At 40.3% G+C, this 19,481-nt stretch overlaps 1 protein-coding gene across 1 annotated transcript in view; it reads right to left on the bottom strand.

Moving 5' to 3' along the window:
* aplp1 (amyloid beta (A4) precursor-like protein 1) overlaps window positions 1-19,481 on the bottom strand; it is a gene marked incomplete at both ends in the record, with an annotated part of 59,233 nt that overhangs the window by 13,936 nt on the left and 25,816 nt on the right. The window contains 10 exons of the mRNA XM_080851604.1: window positions 447-538; window positions 2,598-2,765; window positions 3,455-3,554; window positions 3,660-3,788; window positions 3,883-4,041; window positions 4,442-4,516; window positions 5,773-5,900; window positions 6,508-6,800; window positions 10,914-11,089; window positions 13,049-13,161. Of these exons, the coding sequence (XP_080707730.1) occupies window positions 447-538; window positions 2,598-2,765; window positions 3,455-3,554; window positions 3,660-3,788; window positions 3,883-4,041; window positions 4,442-4,516; window positions 5,773-5,900; window positions 6,508-6,800; window positions 10,914-11,089; window positions 13,049-13,161 (1,433 nt within the window). The remainder of the gene's footprint in view (window positions 1-446; window positions 539-2,597; window positions 2,766-3,454; window positions 3,555-3,659; window positions 3,789-3,882; window positions 4,042-4,441; window positions 4,517-5,772; window positions 5,901-6,507; window positions 6,801-10,913; window positions 11,090-13,048; window positions 13,162-19,481) is intronic.

Below are 19,481 nucleotides of genomic sequence, written 5' to 3'. Positions count from 1 at the left end.
GTCCTGTTAACGTCCTGGGGACGTTCCCTGTTTGCAGGGTATTTTCCATAGATTTGAATGACATACACAAAGGTAATGTGGAAATCCATGTTCCATGTTTTCCTAACAGCCAAACTAAACCAAAGTATGGCCATGTTTTCTTTTAGGTTAAATAGAGCACACCTTATTTATGTGACCACTTTCATTCTGAAGATAAGGGCTGTGGGCATGATGGAGCACTTAGGAGAGAATACGTGGAACTGCAAAGCGCGTTAATGGAGGTGCACAAAAAAAGCACAAAAACAGAACACATGAATGAGAAAAAAGGGCCTAAAAAGTGATCGAACACAATTAGGAACAATCACAATTGATTCATTGTTGACATACAATCATCAATTTTAAAGACCGTTTAGGGTTAGTTAAGTTGTAGCATAAAGTAGCATAAAGTCCATCACATTATATCTCACCTTCTCATCATCCTCGTCTGAGGCTCCCCTCTTAGATGTAGGGGAGTTATTCTCTTTAGTTCCAGAAACTGCAATGACATACAGTAGAAACACTTTACATTAATCGGTAATGGATACATGTTTTTTTTTTTTTTGTAATGCACCATAAGGCAACATTTCCTCTTTCACAGGTTGCCTAGACTACATCTTAGCGTCCGGCATAAAGTGCAGCCCACAGTGCACGCCTCTAAGTTTTAATATTTATTTGTTACCTTTTTTTTAGTTTCTCCATACTTGAGATCTGCATCAGTTCAGTTTAACCATACACCATAAGACCGCCACTGAAACTTCAATGATGCTGATCTATCTTTGTTTTAACCCACTGCACCATCACACAGAATGTTATTTGATTTGGGGGACCAAATAATAGCCACACTGACCACACTGACCACAGGTACACCTTGACACTTGCTTATTAATGCAAATATTCTTTTAGACCAGACCTTGGCAAAGTGCGGCCCCTGGGCCATTTGCGGCCCCTGGGCTGTCCCTGACCGGCCCCCGGAGGTCAATGGTAAATTAGGAATCAAGCGTTAAAATGATAAAAAAATGATATTACTATTAATTTGTATACTTATACTGCTGCATTGCAAGCTTGCTCTCGTGTGTGTGTGTGTGTGTGTGTGTGTGCCATGTGTATTGGTCGTCTGGGCACACCTTTAAAAAAGGTGCTAATTTTTTGCCCACCCCTGTTTTAGACAATCAGGAGGTAATGTGTAGAAGCATGCAGACATGGTTTACTTTTGTGTGCTCCAAAACAGTGAAATGTTACCGTGCACAGTAGCAGTAATCTGTACTTTACCTTTCTCATTGTTAGTCTGGCCACTTGTAATACCCAACAATGTTTTGAGATTACAATCTCTTCTTTAAATAAAAGTTTCAGGCGTTGCGCAGCAACCTATTCCTTGCTGACTTCAGGTTATACTGAATTTCCATTACAAAAAGTAATTTGACTGCTTATTATAGGAAAGATGTGAATTAGAAGCACAAAACCCATTGCCAATGGCAGTGTTAATTTTGCAGTGGTCAATAAAAAAATATCCAAACGTTGGGATAGCTTATTCAATTCAATGGAACTTTTTGCAACATTCTGAGGATCGGTGTAATACGATTTGACATCCAAAAGGTGTAAACAAATAACAATCTCTTTCGTTGTTTTTTGCTTCTCAAGTGAAAATGGGAGCTGGACCGAGAACTGTAATTTTTGATTTTGTCAAAAATGCAAAGATGTTCAATTAAAGGGGAATCACTTCTCCATTCAGAACTATAGGAATCTCAAGATTCCACAAAATATGACACCATCGTTTCCCTCTGTGGTTAGTGGAATGTCCTCAACTGACCCGTTACAACTTATGTCACCTATCCCATGCGCTACTAAGATTAGGGGTGCACCTACCCCGTGTGCTACTAAGGTTAAGGGCTGCACCTACCCCGTGTGCTACTAAGGTTAGGGGTGCACCTACCCCGTGTGCTACTAAGGTTAAGGGCTGCACCTACCCCGTGTGCTACTAAGGTTAAGGGCTGCACCTATCCCGTGTGCTACTAAGGTTAAGGGCTGCACCTATCCCGTGTGCTACTAAGGTTAGGGCTGCACCTATCCCGTGTGCTACTAAGGTTAGGGGTGCACCTATCCCGTGTGCTACTAAGGTTAAGGGCTGCACCTATCCCGTGTGCTACTAAGGTTAAGGGCTGCACCTATCCCGTGTGCTACTAAGGTTAGGGCTGCACCTATCCCGTGTGCTACTAAGGTTAAGGGCTGCACCTATCCCGTGTGCTACTAAGGTTAGGGCTGCACCTATCCCGTGTGCTACTAAGGTTAAGGGCTGCACCTAGCTGTCTGGAAACGGCCCAGTTGCTATGTTCAAAGTTTCACCTTCACAATATGTGTGAGAATAAAATGCAAATGAACAATCTCACTTACTTTGATTTGGTGGTCTTGGGTATCTGTGGGTAGGGTATCTTTGAATATCTAAGCCAGTAGGGTATCTTTGAATATCTAAGCCAGTAGGGTATCTATGAATATCTAAGCCAGTAGGATATCTATAAATATCTAAGCCAGTAGGTTGGGTATCTATGCCAGTATATTCTAACAAGCCTATAGTGTTAGCATACCAAACTTCGGTGGATAAGGGCGGCTCTGAAATGCGTGTTCTTCCTCTTCAACGGTGTCATTCTCTTCTGCACCCTCAGCTGTCAGCATCTCCTCCGTGGTATGAGTCTCCGAGTAGGAAATAGTCATACGTTCACTGATGTCTTCATGCTCACTCTTGACCAGTTCATCTGTATGCGCGCACACAAACACACACACACACACACACACACACAAACACACACACACACACACACACACACACACACACACACACAAACATGCAGATATTGTTTTTGTGACTGGTAAACTATAGACTATAACTCCAATGCTAGACCACATCTCAAATAGGGCCCCATTCTTAGTTTGCATAGCACCAGGCCAGGGCCATCTAGCTTGGCTCCTGGCCTTTTGTCTATGTTGGGAGCCATCACACATGGTTCCTGGCTTTTGTGTGTCTTGGAGCCAGAACTATTAGACTCTGATTGTTGGCTTTTGTTAACAGCCACGACAAGATGGTTGAAGCCAACCCTACCTGGCCATAGCCCCGTTCAAGCTAGACCTCCCCTTTGACTTTCAGACACCTCGACTAAGTTAATGCAACATCAAAACATCAATTGGAGCTGATGTAGACTCTAAGGATGGCCCAGATATCTTTAAATCATATAAATGTTTTAATGCAATATTACATTTTTTACAAATTTAAAATAAACCTGATGATACCTCTAATAAGTTTGGCCTGTGAACTCATTAAGCTTGTTAGTCGACAGCTAGCCAGTCCTGCACAGTGAATCTTTAAAGGCTGCTTTCATTGAGACAATGATTTTTTTGTAGCCATATTTTGAGCATTTGAACAACAAAGGAACATTTAGTGGCTTACCAATTTCCTGGTGAAGCTTCTCAACCAGAGTAGGAACTTTGTGCAGCAGAGCCAAGCTTTGGTTCACTCGTTCCTCAATTACATGCAAGTGGGTGTAGACCTACAAAGAACATTCACGGATTAAACACTAATAATAACTGAATTGTATTTATAAATAAAAGAACAGATAGATGGGAGAATAAAAAAATGGACCCTTCATTCTCACCTTGAACTTCATCTGCTTTGCTCTCTGTGGATCAACAGCCTCAATATGCTGGTAGTGCCTCAGTGTATGCTTCCGATCTTTCTGTTCTGCTGCCATGTAGTGCTTCAACGCCTGCAGCACGCTCTCTGGCTGTGTGTTTAAGTGTATTCTGAATGTTAATTTGCATTGAATAAGCAAACTGGCTCATGGAAAAGCCACTGCCCCCAAGGACCCCCACCCTCACCTGGGGATTTTCACTTTGCACAGCAGCAAGGTAATTCTTGAGGGCCAACCGGCGATTGCTATTGAGACTGGCCACAACACGAGCCAAATGGGTCTCAACAAGCCTCCGACGCTCAGCGGCCACCTGCTCCTCCAAAGTCTGCAGGAAAGACTGGAAATGCTGGAGAGAAACGGAGCAAGAGTGAAGTGAGGAGGGAAGAAGATAAAGCACTTTAGCTAAAGAATGAGGCTACGGTGAAAGCTAAAGTTCAGGAACAGCATTTTCATTGTCATTAAATAAAACAAATTTGTTAAAAGATTGATGGTAATCTATTCATTCGAAGTGTACTCTATATAAACTATACTGTTTTTATGTTTACATGCCAATAAACTGATTTCAAATTAAAGTCATTTTGGGCCATCATTTCATGCTAATCATATAGCCATTGCTGAGAAATTAAATGGAAACATGCAATTGAGCACTTTACAGCCCTGATGTGAGTTGTTACCCTTATGACACTACCCACTTATTACCAAGCTGTAAAGCGCTACCAAGTACTCTGTCCATCTGTGTTCTGTACCTCATTTAAAGCTTGACGTTCAGATTTAGGTAAGTTTTTGGATTGGTTATCTGCTTCTGCCCACTCCTTCATTATCTGCCAAAGACAGTTAAAAATGAATTACATCATTTATTTTGAAAGACATTTCATTACATAGTCATTAGTAGACAAAGGCTAATCCAAATTAAAACTGATGGTTATACCACACAAGGAAAGATGGATTTTCAAATTCTGTTGAAGTGTTAAGTTCCACAGCAAATACACTATTCTACTTGAAAAATTGATTCATGCAAGACACAAAAACACAAATCCACAACCAGAAACACAAATGGTCATATGGAGACTTGTGAACCCTCAGTTCAGCAGCTTAGATTTATTTATTTTGACTTTAAAAGCCAGAAATGTTGGGATTTCTATAAGCCATTGCAGGAATTCTGCCAACAGTTTTATGTGTGCTTGTAATGATAATTGTACTTAGCAGGTAATATAATTGATGTTGGGCTTTGACATTCACCATGCATTATTCCATCTGTGAGTTGTCAAGTATTGATCTGGAGATCTCATTCTATCTGCTTCAAGATTTCATGGATGTCTTTCCTGTTATTCTGCTGCAGAATTTTCAAGTACAATATTGAATTTATAGTTCAATGATGACATGCTTTCCTGGTCCTGAGCTGAAGCTCAAGAGGAAATGGGTCTTACAGGAAGACAATGGGCATCATTCTTATTTAAGAAGGAATTTCTTCTGAACTCCGCTTCCGGAGGAACAAATTTGGCATTTATGAAAGTTTTCTCATCTGGGATTGTTCTTGCTTTCGTGTGGATTCGGTCGATTCTGACTGCACACGCCCCTACAGTTGCGTGCCTTTATAAGGAGCTGGCATTTCAGCAGAAACTTCAGAAAATTCTTCGGGCATGAGGCCCAATGACTCTAAACACACTAGTTTGTCTAAATCTTGATATTAATCCAATACAAATGTAGTGTCAGAAATTGAGGCAGAATGGTGCAAAGACCCCACCAACATACATTATGTTTTATGTAATGAAAGCCAGCGGAGCTGTACTATGTTGTCTATTTATTTTATCTGTTTTTTTTTTATTTCTTATTCAAATTTTAGTTAATTATTTTTTTATGTTTATGTACATACTTGATTCCTACTACCTTGCTGCTATGACAACTGAATTTCCCTCACAGGATTAATATTAATAAAGTTTATCTTATCTTAACATCATTGAGTTGGAGTTTGTATGGAGGAATGGGACACAATTCTGTCCCTTTAACTGTGCGGGTGATCATATAGCCAATTAATATAAGATGTATGTATTAATGACAAATCTAGCTCTTTGATCACCTCATTGATACGCTTCATACGACGCTCCTCCAGGTCCATTTTGGCACACAGAAAGTTGGCATGCTCACTTTCATCGCCAGGCATCTCGAAGTAGACATCTACTCCATCCGTTGATCTCAAAGTGGGCACTGAATACCGCCACATATGACAAGGAGTTGGGAAGAACAGAAATACAACTGCTAAACACAACAAAATGACTGCCCATCCATAGAAGATGAGGTTTTTGTCTGATATCCATCTTTGGAGTAGCCTATAATATAAAATATATTCTGTTGTTACTGGCAGACAAAGTGTGATCATTTCATTTCAAAATGAAGCATCAAAAGATTAGCTTCGCTAGTTTTAGCTTTGAGGCTAAACAATTAAAATGGGTTAGCTATTCTAGCCAGCAGTTTTTTCAAAAACAACTGTTGATTTGGGCATACTGTTATTTCCAATGCACATATTCTAGCTAAACCACTGATTCCTCCTTTGATGATCTCTAGGATAATGGGAAAATGATTTGCTTATTTTTGCATTCCAGGGCACAGTAATTGTCTACCATTTCGTCTATACAGTCTTGCTTCCTAATTAGCTGAACCCTAGCTGACTGACACTGGTATGGTTTATGATTTCAACAGCAACAACTTCATAGATAAAAAGATAAATATCTAATGATATATAATTTATTGTTAAGTAGATCATTGGAGTGTCACTGTGTGTGTGTGTGTCTGTCAGATGGTCTGAAATACTTACAAGTGTTTTCTTGTGTCTTGGGAAGTGGTGTGAGGAGGTTGTGGCTGACTTGAGTCCCCTTCTCAAAGTAGAAGTTCTCAATGTAATTAGAGGCCTGATAGGGTACAGCATCTACAGAGTATTCATATTCATTGGCCTCTTTGGAAGCTGTAGCACCGTCTTCTTCATTGGTACCTTCTCCTTCCTCTTTCTTCCACAGTCCTTTCTGTCTATCATCAGGCACTTCATCCTCTGCTTTTTCATGAATGTTTGCCATTGGACTAAGGGTTGTTGGGCTGCGAGTCACTGTGATGCTAAGTGAAAAAAAAGACAAATAAAAGAACACTGGCTTAATTATGAATCAAATCATGAATAGGATATGGAAATTGGAAAGGTCTTGATGTAGGTTACATTTCAGATTTTTTCCGAGTGTGTGATTTTTTAGACCATCTGGTTACATCCACCAAAACAACAGATTTGTATCTGTGAAACGAATCAGAAGCCCAAGAGTGGTGTCTCCATTTGTCTTGCTTTGATAAGGTTTCTGGCACTGTTACCTGACATTTGAGCTACAACCCAACACTGTTCCCACCGAGAAGTCCCGGTGTAACAGGCCATAGTATACCCCCAGTCTGGACTATACCTGGGGTTAAAAGGGGCTAGGCTAGATTATATCCTGGGTATAGTATGGCCTAGGCCAATTCATACCCTTTTAGGCCAGATTATAACTCTATGATATCAGTAGTGTTTAGTGATATACACAAGAATTCATTTTTATTGGGGGTTCAGCTTTGTAGCTATCGATACCTCATTGTTAGGTAACATTAGCTAGATACAAGTTCTGGCGATCATTTGCCAAGGCTAACGGGAGCCTTCAATCGTAATAATTATTAGCTAGCTATCCAATCTGACACCCAATACACTCAACTGACCCAGTGAGTAAAGTCAAAGTCAAAGTCAAAGTGTGTTTATAATTGCATGTACCAAATTGCTTCAGCACAGCTAAATTCTTGCGACTTGGCAACCATCATCATCTACGCAGTAGACGCCATACATATAACATATACCAAAAAAAAACATAAAACTCTATAACACTATGACAATAAAACATATAACATGTAACATTAACATACAACAGTTTAGAGAACAACATATAACTCTGTAACACTATAACACTATGACACTATAACAATATAACATAAAATATAAAATATGACATTAACATTCAGCAATTAGATTAGAAGGGCTAGCAGCAGTTTAAAGTGTGAAGTGAGGGATGTTGAAAATAAGTTAAAATGTTTATAAAATTGTGCAAATATATCTCTAGGAAGTGAAAGTATGAGTGGGGGAGCAGGGAGTAAGTGAGGGTGGCGACTGTTCAGTGGGTCAGTGTTGCTTATTCAGAAGCCTTACAGTCTGGGGGAAAAAGCTGTTTGTGAGTCTGGTAGTCCGTGTTCGGATGCTCCGATAACGTCTACCAGACGGCAGCAATGAAAATAGTCCATAGCCTGGGTGGCTGTTGTCTTTTAAAATATTGTGTGCCTTCCTCAGGCATCTAATGTTATAGATGCCTTGCACGGAGGGGAGATGGCTGCCGGTGATACGCTCCGCTGTCTTCACCACCCTCTGCAGGGCCTTGCAGTCAGCAGCAGAGCAGCTACCATACCAGGCAGTAATGCAGCCTGAGAGGATGCTCTCAATGGTGCATCTGTAAAAGTTTGTCAGTGTTTTAGAAGACATACCAAACTTCTTGAGTCTCCTCAAGAAGTATAGCCGCTTCTGTGCAGTTTTGACTGCTGAGCCTGCCTGCATGGACCAGGTTAGGTCATCCTTGATGTGCACACCGAGGAATTTGAAGTTGGAGACTCTCTCCACTTCAGCTCCCTCGATGTGTATGGGGTCCTGACCCCCCCTCTGCAGCTTCCTGAAATCCACGATCATCTCCTTAGTTTTGCAGACGTTGAGAGACAGGTTGTTGACTTGGCACCATTCTGCCAAGCCCCTTACCTCATCTCTATAGGCGGTCTCATCGTTGTAAGAGATGAGCCCCAGGATGGTAGTGTCGTCTGCAAACTTCAGAATGATGTTAGAACTGTGTGTTGCCACACAGTCCTGCGTGTACAGGGAGTACAGGAGGGGACTGAGTACGCAGCCCTGGGGGGCCCCGGTACTCAGGGTCAGTGAGGAGGAGGTGCGGTTGCCCATTCTCACCACCTGGGGTCTGCTCGTCAGGAAGTCCAGGATCCAGTTGCACAGGGGTGTTTTAAGACCCAGGCCCCTGAGCTTCGGGACGAGCTTGGCAGGCACAATGGTGTTGAATGCTGAGCTGTAATCCACAAACAGCATCCTCACATATGTGCTGCTCTTTTCCAGGTGGGAGAGGGTGGTGTGTGTTGCTAGGGCAATGGCATCGTCTGTTGATCGGTTTGACTTAACGTTGGCTTATATACACTAATAACATCATCACACAACATAATCATTGACAGTTACTGGCATTTACCGTAGCGTAAACTACAGGGTTGTGCACTTTCAGGTGCCTCTGGAGGTTTGTTGGGTTCTTCCAACCTATTTTGAAGCCACTTGGTCTCTGTCCCGTTATTGCAGTGCATCGTGTTTTATTTTCTGACGAGTTATAATAAAAGAGTGTCCAGATATCTATTCTTTTTCTTCCATTACCAGAGTCGAGAGTGCTTGAACTTCAGCCATCATCTAACATTTGTTAGAACTGGACAACATTCAACCAATGATATTAAGAATGTTCTGCACAAGGTGCATTCACGTTTCAAAACAATTATGAATTCATTATTTTATTGCCCGTTTGACCCGCACTCGACCCATACCCATCAATGCACTAGCATGTTCTGACAACACTCCTACCTCTTTAGATTTATGTTAAAATTTAAAATATTTGTTTTTAATATCAAAATATTGGTTAGAGAAATAGAAGGGGCGTAAAATGTTTCTGCACGAGCCAAGAACCAAAAGCCTGATGCCCTTCCCTGACAGTTCCTGTCCGACTCTCCACAAACCCAACTCAAGACCATTCTACCAAGTTCCAGAATGGTGCTACCTGCTCACTGGAACATTGTTTCTGAAGAACAGCTGCCTTGAAATTCCAATCTGTACAGTACACAACTGGTGCATGAGCATGTTTTCACTTCATATCTGATTTGTTGACAACATGTAGTTTTGGGGCAGTTTGGATAGGAAGAAATCTGATTCAATGGAATTTTGTCCTGTTGTGTCCTGCCATGACACACACCTGATCTGCGCCACTTCGGAACCAAACGTATTGTAATTGGGCAGCATTGACCATGTAGTATAAACACAGTATGGGTAAGGAAAATAGATTTAAAATCAAACGTATGGCTGCACTGGATGACCATTGCCAGTATTTGCACTTTCCCAAGAATCTTCCAGGTGGTAACTTATAAAACGCTTGAATGGGGGTGTTCTATAAAGGGCAAGACCCCATAGAATGACCTATTTTGAAGTAAAAAGGACATGGTTCATATAACCTGTCTAACTTCATCACTTCATATAAACTGTTTACTTCATCCTGTTAGGTTAGCGGGATCGGGATGCGAACCCAGGTCGCTGGTGTGGTAACCAGTGACTAACCCAGTAGGCTAGTGAGGACCCAGACGCAGAGATAAACTCAAAACTTTGGTTTATTAGTTTTCCGTCAAACAGTCAATAATAAGAAGGGAAGACGTCGACAGCAAAAATGAGAAGTGGAATACAAAGCACAGAAGATCTCCAACAGGGAATAATCCAAACGCAAAAGTAGTTTCCAAAAGGTAGTAATCCAATGCACAAAAGAACAGTCAGAATGGCAAAAAGGCCTAACAAAGGAAGCTAACAAAAATGTAGCTCTAGCTCACCCACGGGAGAAAAAGAATAAAGAGTTCCAGAGACCGCTGTTAAGAGAAACAGCGAAACGTGGCGAGAACCACGCAAAAACCAGCACAGGAGATTTCTCACTTGGGAGTAGTGTTCACACGGGACAGGAGTGTCTGAGCAAACGTCGCGATGACATGACAAGCCAATATAGGATTTTTATACTCTAGCTACAAGGGTAATTGATTGATAACAATAATATAAATCAGGTGTGGCACAGGAGGACAAAGGAAAATAATAAAACAAGTCTTTAGGCCACTAGATGTCGCCAATGACAAAAGTCGTGACGACAGAAGTTCAAAGTCATGACACATCCAAGAAGGAAAAAGAGATAAAGACATGAGAGGCAAAACATTTCAAACCAAAAAAGTACAATTGGTTTAACAATGTTGTCAATTAACTGGAAAACAACTGAGTACCCTTGTGAATAGATCATGATACTAAATCAGACCATCCTAATTACTAATGAACCTCCAATATCAATTACAAGGTTTTAAATCAGGCAGATATGGTCAGATATCACTCACCTGTAGCTGGTGTCAGTCAGGCCAATGCTTTTAAATAGGCCATCCCTCTCCAACCCTTCTTGTCCATTGACTCCTGCTCTGCCTGGGCAGCAAACATATTCCACCCCCCTGAAATGATTGCCACATGGTAACAACATCCCATAACTATGAAGCTCCAAACTATCTTCTGTGCATGTCTGAGGAGAGAAAAGAAAAAGACCATTCAAATAGTTACGCCATATCAAATAGCATTTCAGAGAAACAATGCATCTATTGATTTGCATTGATGTGTGGCAGCACACTCTAAGAAGAAATATTTGACCAAATAAGACAATATAGTGAATTAAGTGGAAAAGGCTGCCATTGGCAGTCATAACTGTTTGCATTGAGGCAGAAAATGATTGGTCAGGGGAGTAGCCTAACTCTGCCCTGGTCTTGAGCTATACAACCATCCTGCCCATTGTTGCCCCTCAGAACTAGTGTTTAATCATAGCTTTAACAGGGCCTTCATTACAAAGCCTTGTGTAGAATTCATACTAAAACATAAGCTGGATAACTGCGTACACACAAATACATATGCAACCACACAGATTCCACACACTTTTTATTTGTACATGCTGATCAAGAATCATCTGACATTAATACCAAAAGCAAACAGCTAAAGAGGCAGAGCGTCGCAGTTACTTAGTTAGTTATTAATTAGTTGCTGTCAAAGCGCATGATATAGTCCTTGGCAGCCTGGGAGCTACCCTTTACTGTAGCAACAATCTAGCAACCACTTCCATAAATGACAACCTAGCAAACATCATAGCAACCATCATGACTACCCTGGCAACCAGCTTAGCCACCACCATGATTACCCTAGCAACCACATTTGTAACTCTTGCAACATTCTAGCAACCGCTACCATAATGCCAACCACCATGACAAGAAATGTAACATCTTTCAAATCACAAAACAAATATCAATCCATCTATCCCACTCCAACTCCCCTTTCTCACACTATCTATCTCTCTGTATCACTTCATTTTCTCTCTTCGTTGCAAACTTTACTCTCTTCAGTTGTACGTATATGCATATGTGTGTTTTTGTATAGTTCATTCAAAATACATATGTCCTAGTTAGTGATCCTTTACTACTGCTGAGCAATCACACTTTGCATTACCCTGCAGAAACGCTTCTCTAGTTTAAAAATGATTTTCAACCTACAATAAACTTTTATTTCTGCTTCTCAGTGTTAGATAACCTTGTGTATGAATGTGTATGAGCTGTGAGGGATTAAGAATATAGCCTAGACTACAATGAAATAACAAAGACTGCAAAATGTGTCCTGTAGCTTGTTGGTTTTATTTAGCAAACAATTACACTACACTATTTGTTTTTCACAAAAGACTTAGATGTATGAGTGGAATGGAATATTTCAGATCTGTTTTAGTTAAAATTAACAGGTGTTACCAAATGGAATGTGTCTAAGTATTTTTAGTGAACAGATTCCAAAGACTGAACTATTTTATCTCGAGTTACATGTAGTCATAGGAATTCTTTACAGGCAGTCAATTATGAATTCTGAAATAAATTCCAACTGAATTTGATTTACTATATTTGATCTAAATATTTGATTTAAGAATGAAGGTGGTAAACATTCTTTGGAAATAGATTTCAAACCTTGTGCACAATGCACATAGCTGACCTTGTTAGCCACACTGTGCCTGTACACATAGCTGACCTTGTTAGCCAAACTGTGCCAGTTACACATAGCTGACCTTGTTAGCCACACTGTGCCAGTACACATAGCTCACCTTCTTAGCCACACTGTGCCACATAGCTCACCTTGTTAGCCACACTGTGCCAGTACACATAGCTCACCTTCTTAGCCACACTGTGCCAGTACACATAGCTGACCTTGTTAGCCACACTGTGCCAGTACACATAGCTGACCTTGTTAGCCACACTGTGCCAGTTACACATAGCTCACCTTCTTAGCCACACTGTGCCAGTTACACATAGCTCACCTTGTTAGCCACACTGTGCCTGTACACATAGCTCACCTTGTTAGCCACACTGTGCCAGTACACATAGCTGACCTTGTTAGCCACACTGTGCCAGTACACATAGCTCACCTTCTTAGCCACACTGTGCAAGTACACATAGCTCACCTTCTTAGCCACACTGTGCCAGTACACATAGCTCTTGCACGTGTCCATCTGCTCTTGGTGCAGAAAGCGGCAACGATCAGGAACAAGTAGTGCCTCACTGACATAATCACCCACTGTTGATAGAGGTAACAGGTGCAAACAAAAGGGAGAGGTCAAACACCAGAAGACCTATTACTGTGCCTCAGAATCAGGCTTGGGGAATAACAGAACAGTGTTAATTAGGATACAAAAAAAAGGTAACTGTATTCCGGTACAGGTACAGAAAAAGAGACGTAATTAGATTACAAATACTTTTAGCAAATTGGGATTATTAACAGGTTTACACATGTTAAATAGATTTTAAAATGCAGAACATTATACTATCATCCACATGTGCACTTTACAACATGTCACGAGAAGACAACAGAGATGACTACAAGTCCAAACCTCATTGAAAGTGGGAAGAACATAATAGTGCAGTGCACCTTATGCCTGTGAAAGTACTGTTGTTATCTATGCTTGCCTACTAAGGTGGATTAATCCTAAAAGGGGATTGTGATAACTGGAATGATCGTGTGTGGACCCATCTTATGCCCATTTTACCACAAGTTGATATGGTTCCTTGGGGTCTTAAAGAAATGTCTATAACATACTTTAGTCAAAATACCACAAGGATCATTATAAACGGCACCCTTTTTTACCCTGCCTAAAACAGCCCAGGGAGAACACGCAGTTTTGAGCACCTATGCTAATGAGCCAGATAACCCCTCCCCCTCCTCACTCCTCCGCGGTTTGGGCTACTTATACATGGGTTTCTCGGCTACGTCATCACTGGTTCTGTAGTGATTCCAATTGGAAAGCCAGGAAAGGACAGAGCTGAAGTGAAAAGCTATAGGCCAATTGCATTAACATCTAATTTATGTAAGCTAATGGAAAGAATGATTGTGAGAAGGTTAATGTACGAGGGAGAAAGGAAAGGTTTATTCTCCAATCATCAGAGCGGGTTCCGTAGTGGACGGACTACAATGGACCCTGTGGTATGCATGGAAAATATAATAAGGAAAGCACAAAATAACAAGGAGTTAGTATTGGCCACAATATTTGATATAGAAAAAGCATATGATATGCTATGGAAGGAGGGGTTATTAATTAAGTTGAATAGGATGGGCATTGGTGGGAAGATGTTCAATTGGATTAGGGATTTCCTTAAAGGAAGAACTATAGAAGTAAGAGTTGGGGTTGATTATTCCAAGACCTATCCTATAGAAAATGGTACACCGCAAGGAAGTGTATGTAGTCCAGTGCTATTCAAATTAATGATCAGTGACATTTTTGAACAAATAAAAGATCTAAGAGTCAACAAAGCTTTATATGCTGATGATGGAGCTCTGTGGATAAGAGGGAGAAACATCGGAAACATTACTGATAAAATGCAACAAGCAATAAACAAGGTGGAGAAATGGGCACGTGAGTGGGGTTTTCATTTATCAGTTGAAAAAACACAAATCATCTGTTTTTCAAAGAAAAGAATTAAGCCTGATGTACAAATTAAGCTCTACGGTCAAGCGTTGAAGCAAGTCGACACAATTAGGTACCTGGGAGTGTGGTTCGACAGTAAGTTGAATTTTAAGGAACACATTAAGAAGGTAATTGAGAAGTGTCAGAAGGGGGTGAATGTAATGAAATGCTTAGCGGGGTACAACTGGGGAGCATCAGGGACATCTTTAAAGAGAATTTATATAGCTCTGATAAGATCAGTGTTTGACTATGGATGTATTGTGTACAGATCCACATCAAAGACACACCTTAAAGTACTGGATAGAATGCAAGCCAAAAGTCTCAGAGTATGTTGTGGTGCATTCAGAACGTCTCCTGTACCAGCACTGCAAGTAGAGACAGGAGAAATGCCATTACACCTCAGGCGTCTGAAAATGAGTTTGGGCTATTGGGTCAATTTAAAAGGACATAGTCTATCTCATCCTACGAAAGAGGTCCTTAAAGAATGTTGGGAATATGGCAGGTCTCAGATCAGTAGTTTTGGATGGGATGCTAACAGATTAGCTAGCCAGTTGGGGATAGAGGAAATAGAATGCAGTAAGACCTTGCATCTGTCAACAACCTCACCTTGGCTATTTGGTTCCCCTAGGGTGATAATAGAAACAAAAGACAATGTAGGGCAGTATCTAGGGAATATGTGCTACGACACTACAGAAATGTATACAGACGCATCAAAAGATGGTGAGGGTAAGACTGGCATTGGGGTATTTATACCAGAAACCGAAATATACATTAAAAAGAGGACTACGGATCATTTATCCATTTTTTCAGCTGAAATGGCAGCCATCATCATTGCGTTACAGTGGCTAGAAGAGGCTAGGCTCCCTAAGGCAATCATCTGTTCTGATTCCATGTCATCTCTCACAGCTATACAGAATGGAGATTCAGCATGTAGACAGGATTTATTGGATGAGGGAAACATATTTTCAATCAGTCAACAAGGAAGGACAGTCCAGTTTGTGTGGGTTCCTGCTCATAAAGGTGTGAAAGGAAATGAGGAAGCAGACAAACTGGCAAAAGAGGCAACGAAAGAAGAGGAGGTTCAATTAAGCATTACACTCAGTAAAGCAGAGATTAAGGTACTCATCAAACACAAAATGAATTCAATGTGGCAGGCTGAATGGGATAAGGAGGAAAAGGGGAGACATCTTTACAGCATTCAAAAAGAGATTGTATGGAAAAAGATCAGTTACATAAGCAGACAGGAGGAGGTCTGGTTTAACAGACTGAGAATAGGACACACTGCTCTGAACAGCAATCTATATATCATTAACAAACATACATCAGGAAATTGTGAGGGTTGTGGAGTAAAAGAGGATGTTAAACATGTTTTGTTAAGTTGTGAGAGATTCTCTAGACAGAGGGAAAAAATGAAAAGGGCTGTTAGTGCAGCAAAGCAAGTCTTTTCATTGGAGACGTTATTGGGTGAGCCTAGAACAGGAAATATTACAAGTTCTGTAATATCATATATTAAAGAAACACAATTAGCTAACAGGATTTAGAATTATTGTTTTGTTTTATTTTATTTAGTTTTAATTGTTTTGTTTTATTTTTTATTTTTATGATTTCGTTAAGTTTTCTTTAACGACCCCAATGAACTACATCTCGGTCCAGAAGGTGGCGGTAATGCACATTGAATGTAAACCGCCATAAAACTTTACAGAAGAAGAAGAAGAAGAAGTCATCACTGGTTGCGTGCGCAATCTCGCGGCTGAAAGAAGCAAGATAACGTTGAAGTGGATGAGAAAGCTGTGGAGGAAGGCAACATGACAGGGAGTTGTTGTGTGGTGAACTGCTCTAACAGAGTTGGTAAGATGTTCAGTATACCTAGGAGGAAGCATCCGTTTGCCAGGGAAAATAAATATCAAATCAAATCAAATATAGAAAAAGGCTCAACAATGTACAAGGTTACGTTTGGGAATATGTTGAGGGTGTGTGCAAGCATTCATGGCAACAGAATAGGGAACGGTAGGCTAAATAAGTAATAAACAATACATTTAAACTGGGCTTTCTGCATTCATTTGTATTAGGGTAGATGGCTTTCTGCTGCGGACTTGCGCGCGCAGCCTTCAATGTTTGTATACAAGAAACCCATGTATTGAAACGTCTGAGATTAGCTTTGAAAAATATGGCAAATGTTGAAACGTAAACGTAGATTGTTCAGACCCTGAACAAGATGAGGCTCCCAAGCAACTTCGAGTACTCTGAATGGTTTCTGAATGGTAAGTAAACTTTGTCAAATCTACATTTATTGTTTTGTTTTAATTTTGGCTAAGTTCATATGGTCAGGTTGACGGCGTCGAGAGCATTGCAATGCTAGTAAATAGTGTGTAGGCTACATGTGAGTAATATGAAATAAATGCAGTGTGTTTTATGTAAGTTACTGTTTGTGAAAAGGCTGTTTTTCTAGGCATTTAAATCAACCAGATGGCTTGCAGGATAGATAGCTATCTACCATGTGGGACTAAGCATAAGTGGTGCAAAGCAAAAAACACGAGTAAAGCTCGAGCTGTAAAGTAAAATATTATCTGGCAACAGTAATGGACAAAGCAGGTGTAGAACATAACGTTACGTGTTTACCTCCGTTTATTAGCGCTCAAACCTTGTTTTCGTTGTATTTGTCGACTTATGTCTGTAACTGTAACTAAACATTCAAATACACTTTACCTATAATGTTGTCACTTTTTAAAACTCTTTATCTATACAGTTGTATTTGTGCCAATTGTGAGCAAATGCCTAGAGCCTGAGAATGTATGCTGCAGGGAGATACCACAGGTAGAATTCCTTGTGAATGACATGACATCTTTGTGAATTATGCAGTCATCTTCTGTTTTATATTCAATGATACTTAAACTTTCTATATTCAAGGTAACAAGACGACTATGCAACTTCCAAACCAACCATCCGGGCATTCTACCTGTGTGCTTAACTCTCGAAGCGTCCTTGAGCACGACATGTGAACCCCTTATTGCTCCTGATGTGCAGTGTGCCATCAGTGAAAAAATGTAAAATGTGTCACATCCTTGTAAGTCGCTATGGATAAAAGCGTCTGCTAAATGATGAAATGTAAATGCTTGAATGTGTTTTCACTACAGAATGCATTCAACATCTATAGAGCAGACTATGGGCCTTATGTCTGAGGGGAATATAGCAGTAAGTTGTTTTTTATGCATGAGTCATCGGTTATTTCTGCAATACGAACATAACTGGGCAAGATAATTTAATCTTCCCTTGGTCTTACTTTGCTTGCTGCTCATCTCAAATGTGTCAACTGTTGACATGTTAAATACCAAAACAGTTTCTTTAGACTTCTTAAACATAGTTATTAAATGTATTGGCTAGTACATGGGTAATACAAAAAAAAAATACCACTTATAATAAAAACATTGATAACAGAATTACACTTTGTGCCATCAGTAGCCATACTGTAACCAAAGGAAGACTCAATAGATGTGTGTATCACCATTTATTCTCTAAACACAATGTAATCTTTGCTCAGAAGTTACAAGTATTTTGTGTACAGAAGCTTTGTTAGCTGGTTTTGGGGCTTTCTGGGACAGAGAATTTGGGTGCCCTCCTGCGTGTTGCTCCAGATATGCATCTTTGGAGGATCTGAATGACACATGATGTAGCCTTGGACACTGTTCAGATGTTCTTCCTTAACAACAAAAGAAGCAATGTTATGCATGTTTTTTCCTGAATGCAATAAAAGGACAATACTCCATACTGTAAATTAAATGTCATCTCATTGACCATTATCATTGCACTGCCATGCATACAACATGAACTAAAAGCATTTGAAGAAATGTTGTATTCCATCAACCTAATATGATTTTCCCAACACAGAAGAGTAGGTACAATAACATCGGCATACTATGCATGCTCTACATACGTTTTTCTCATAAATCATTATGAAATTACCGTACAGTGAATATGTAATGGGTTTGGTAACTGCATGGAGTCTAAGCTGCTAATCACGTAGGTCATGAATGGGTAATGCCCATTTAACATATATGTCTCCCGTCTTTGGAAAAAAAAAATCCTTAGCGTTTGCTATACAGAAGCTGCATAAAAAAAGTCTGGGAAGTCCCGCCCCTCTTCTCCGGCAAATTTGATTTAGCCTCTGAAGGGGGTCTGGCAAACTTAGGATAGCAGTTCACTTCAAGATTTCCAGAATCCTTGGAGCCAATCACAAACTGGCTTTTGGCTACCTGGCGCGCCATTGGCGGATTTAAAATAACCACGTCTACCGTAACAAAAGCAAAACTTAAGAGAAAAGCACAGTAAACTATATACTGCTCTCGCGGCTGTCTTGGATGATTTCAAAGGCAAGTTTTCTTTGAAAATAGAACAGAAACCTGCTCTGGAACAATTCATACAGAAAAAAGATCTGTTTGCTTTATTACCGATCGTTGTATCGTTGTATAGTATCGTTGGTCTGATTGGTTAAAGGCGTGTCCAATTACGTGAGTGAAGTGGACCTCCATTGAGGAGTTGGCCAGACTAACTGAGCAAATGAAATGCAGTGAAGGGGCGGGGAATTCCCAGACAAGCATAAAAGCACACTGCAAAACAAAAGTGCCCTTTTAGCAAAATTACATCCAAATTAACTTCTGTACACGTAAGCATAGATCATACAGGCTAAGGCTGTGTTCACGACTGACTTATTTTTAATTAGAAAAAAAGCTCTGCCTTCAGTGACTATTTAGTGCGAGAATTCTGTAACCTTAACAACGGGAATCATACATTATTATCCGTTGGTTATCAACCACTATCATTAGCAAGCTATCGATACTATGGCGAATGAAATGCATTTACTTGAATAAGCGTTTGAGGAGGAGGAGGGTGAGAAGAAAAGGCACCTTCTGTGGGTGCATGAAGCTATTTTACTCTCCTG

Source organism: Sprattus sprattus (assembly GCF_963457725.1).
Source record: "Sprattus sprattus genome assembly, chromosome: 14".
Lineage (NCBI taxonomy): Eukaryota > Metazoa > Chordata > Actinopteri > Clupeiformes > Clupeidae > Sprattus > Sprattus sprattus.
This window is presented reverse-complemented; position numbering and strand designations above follow the sequence as displayed.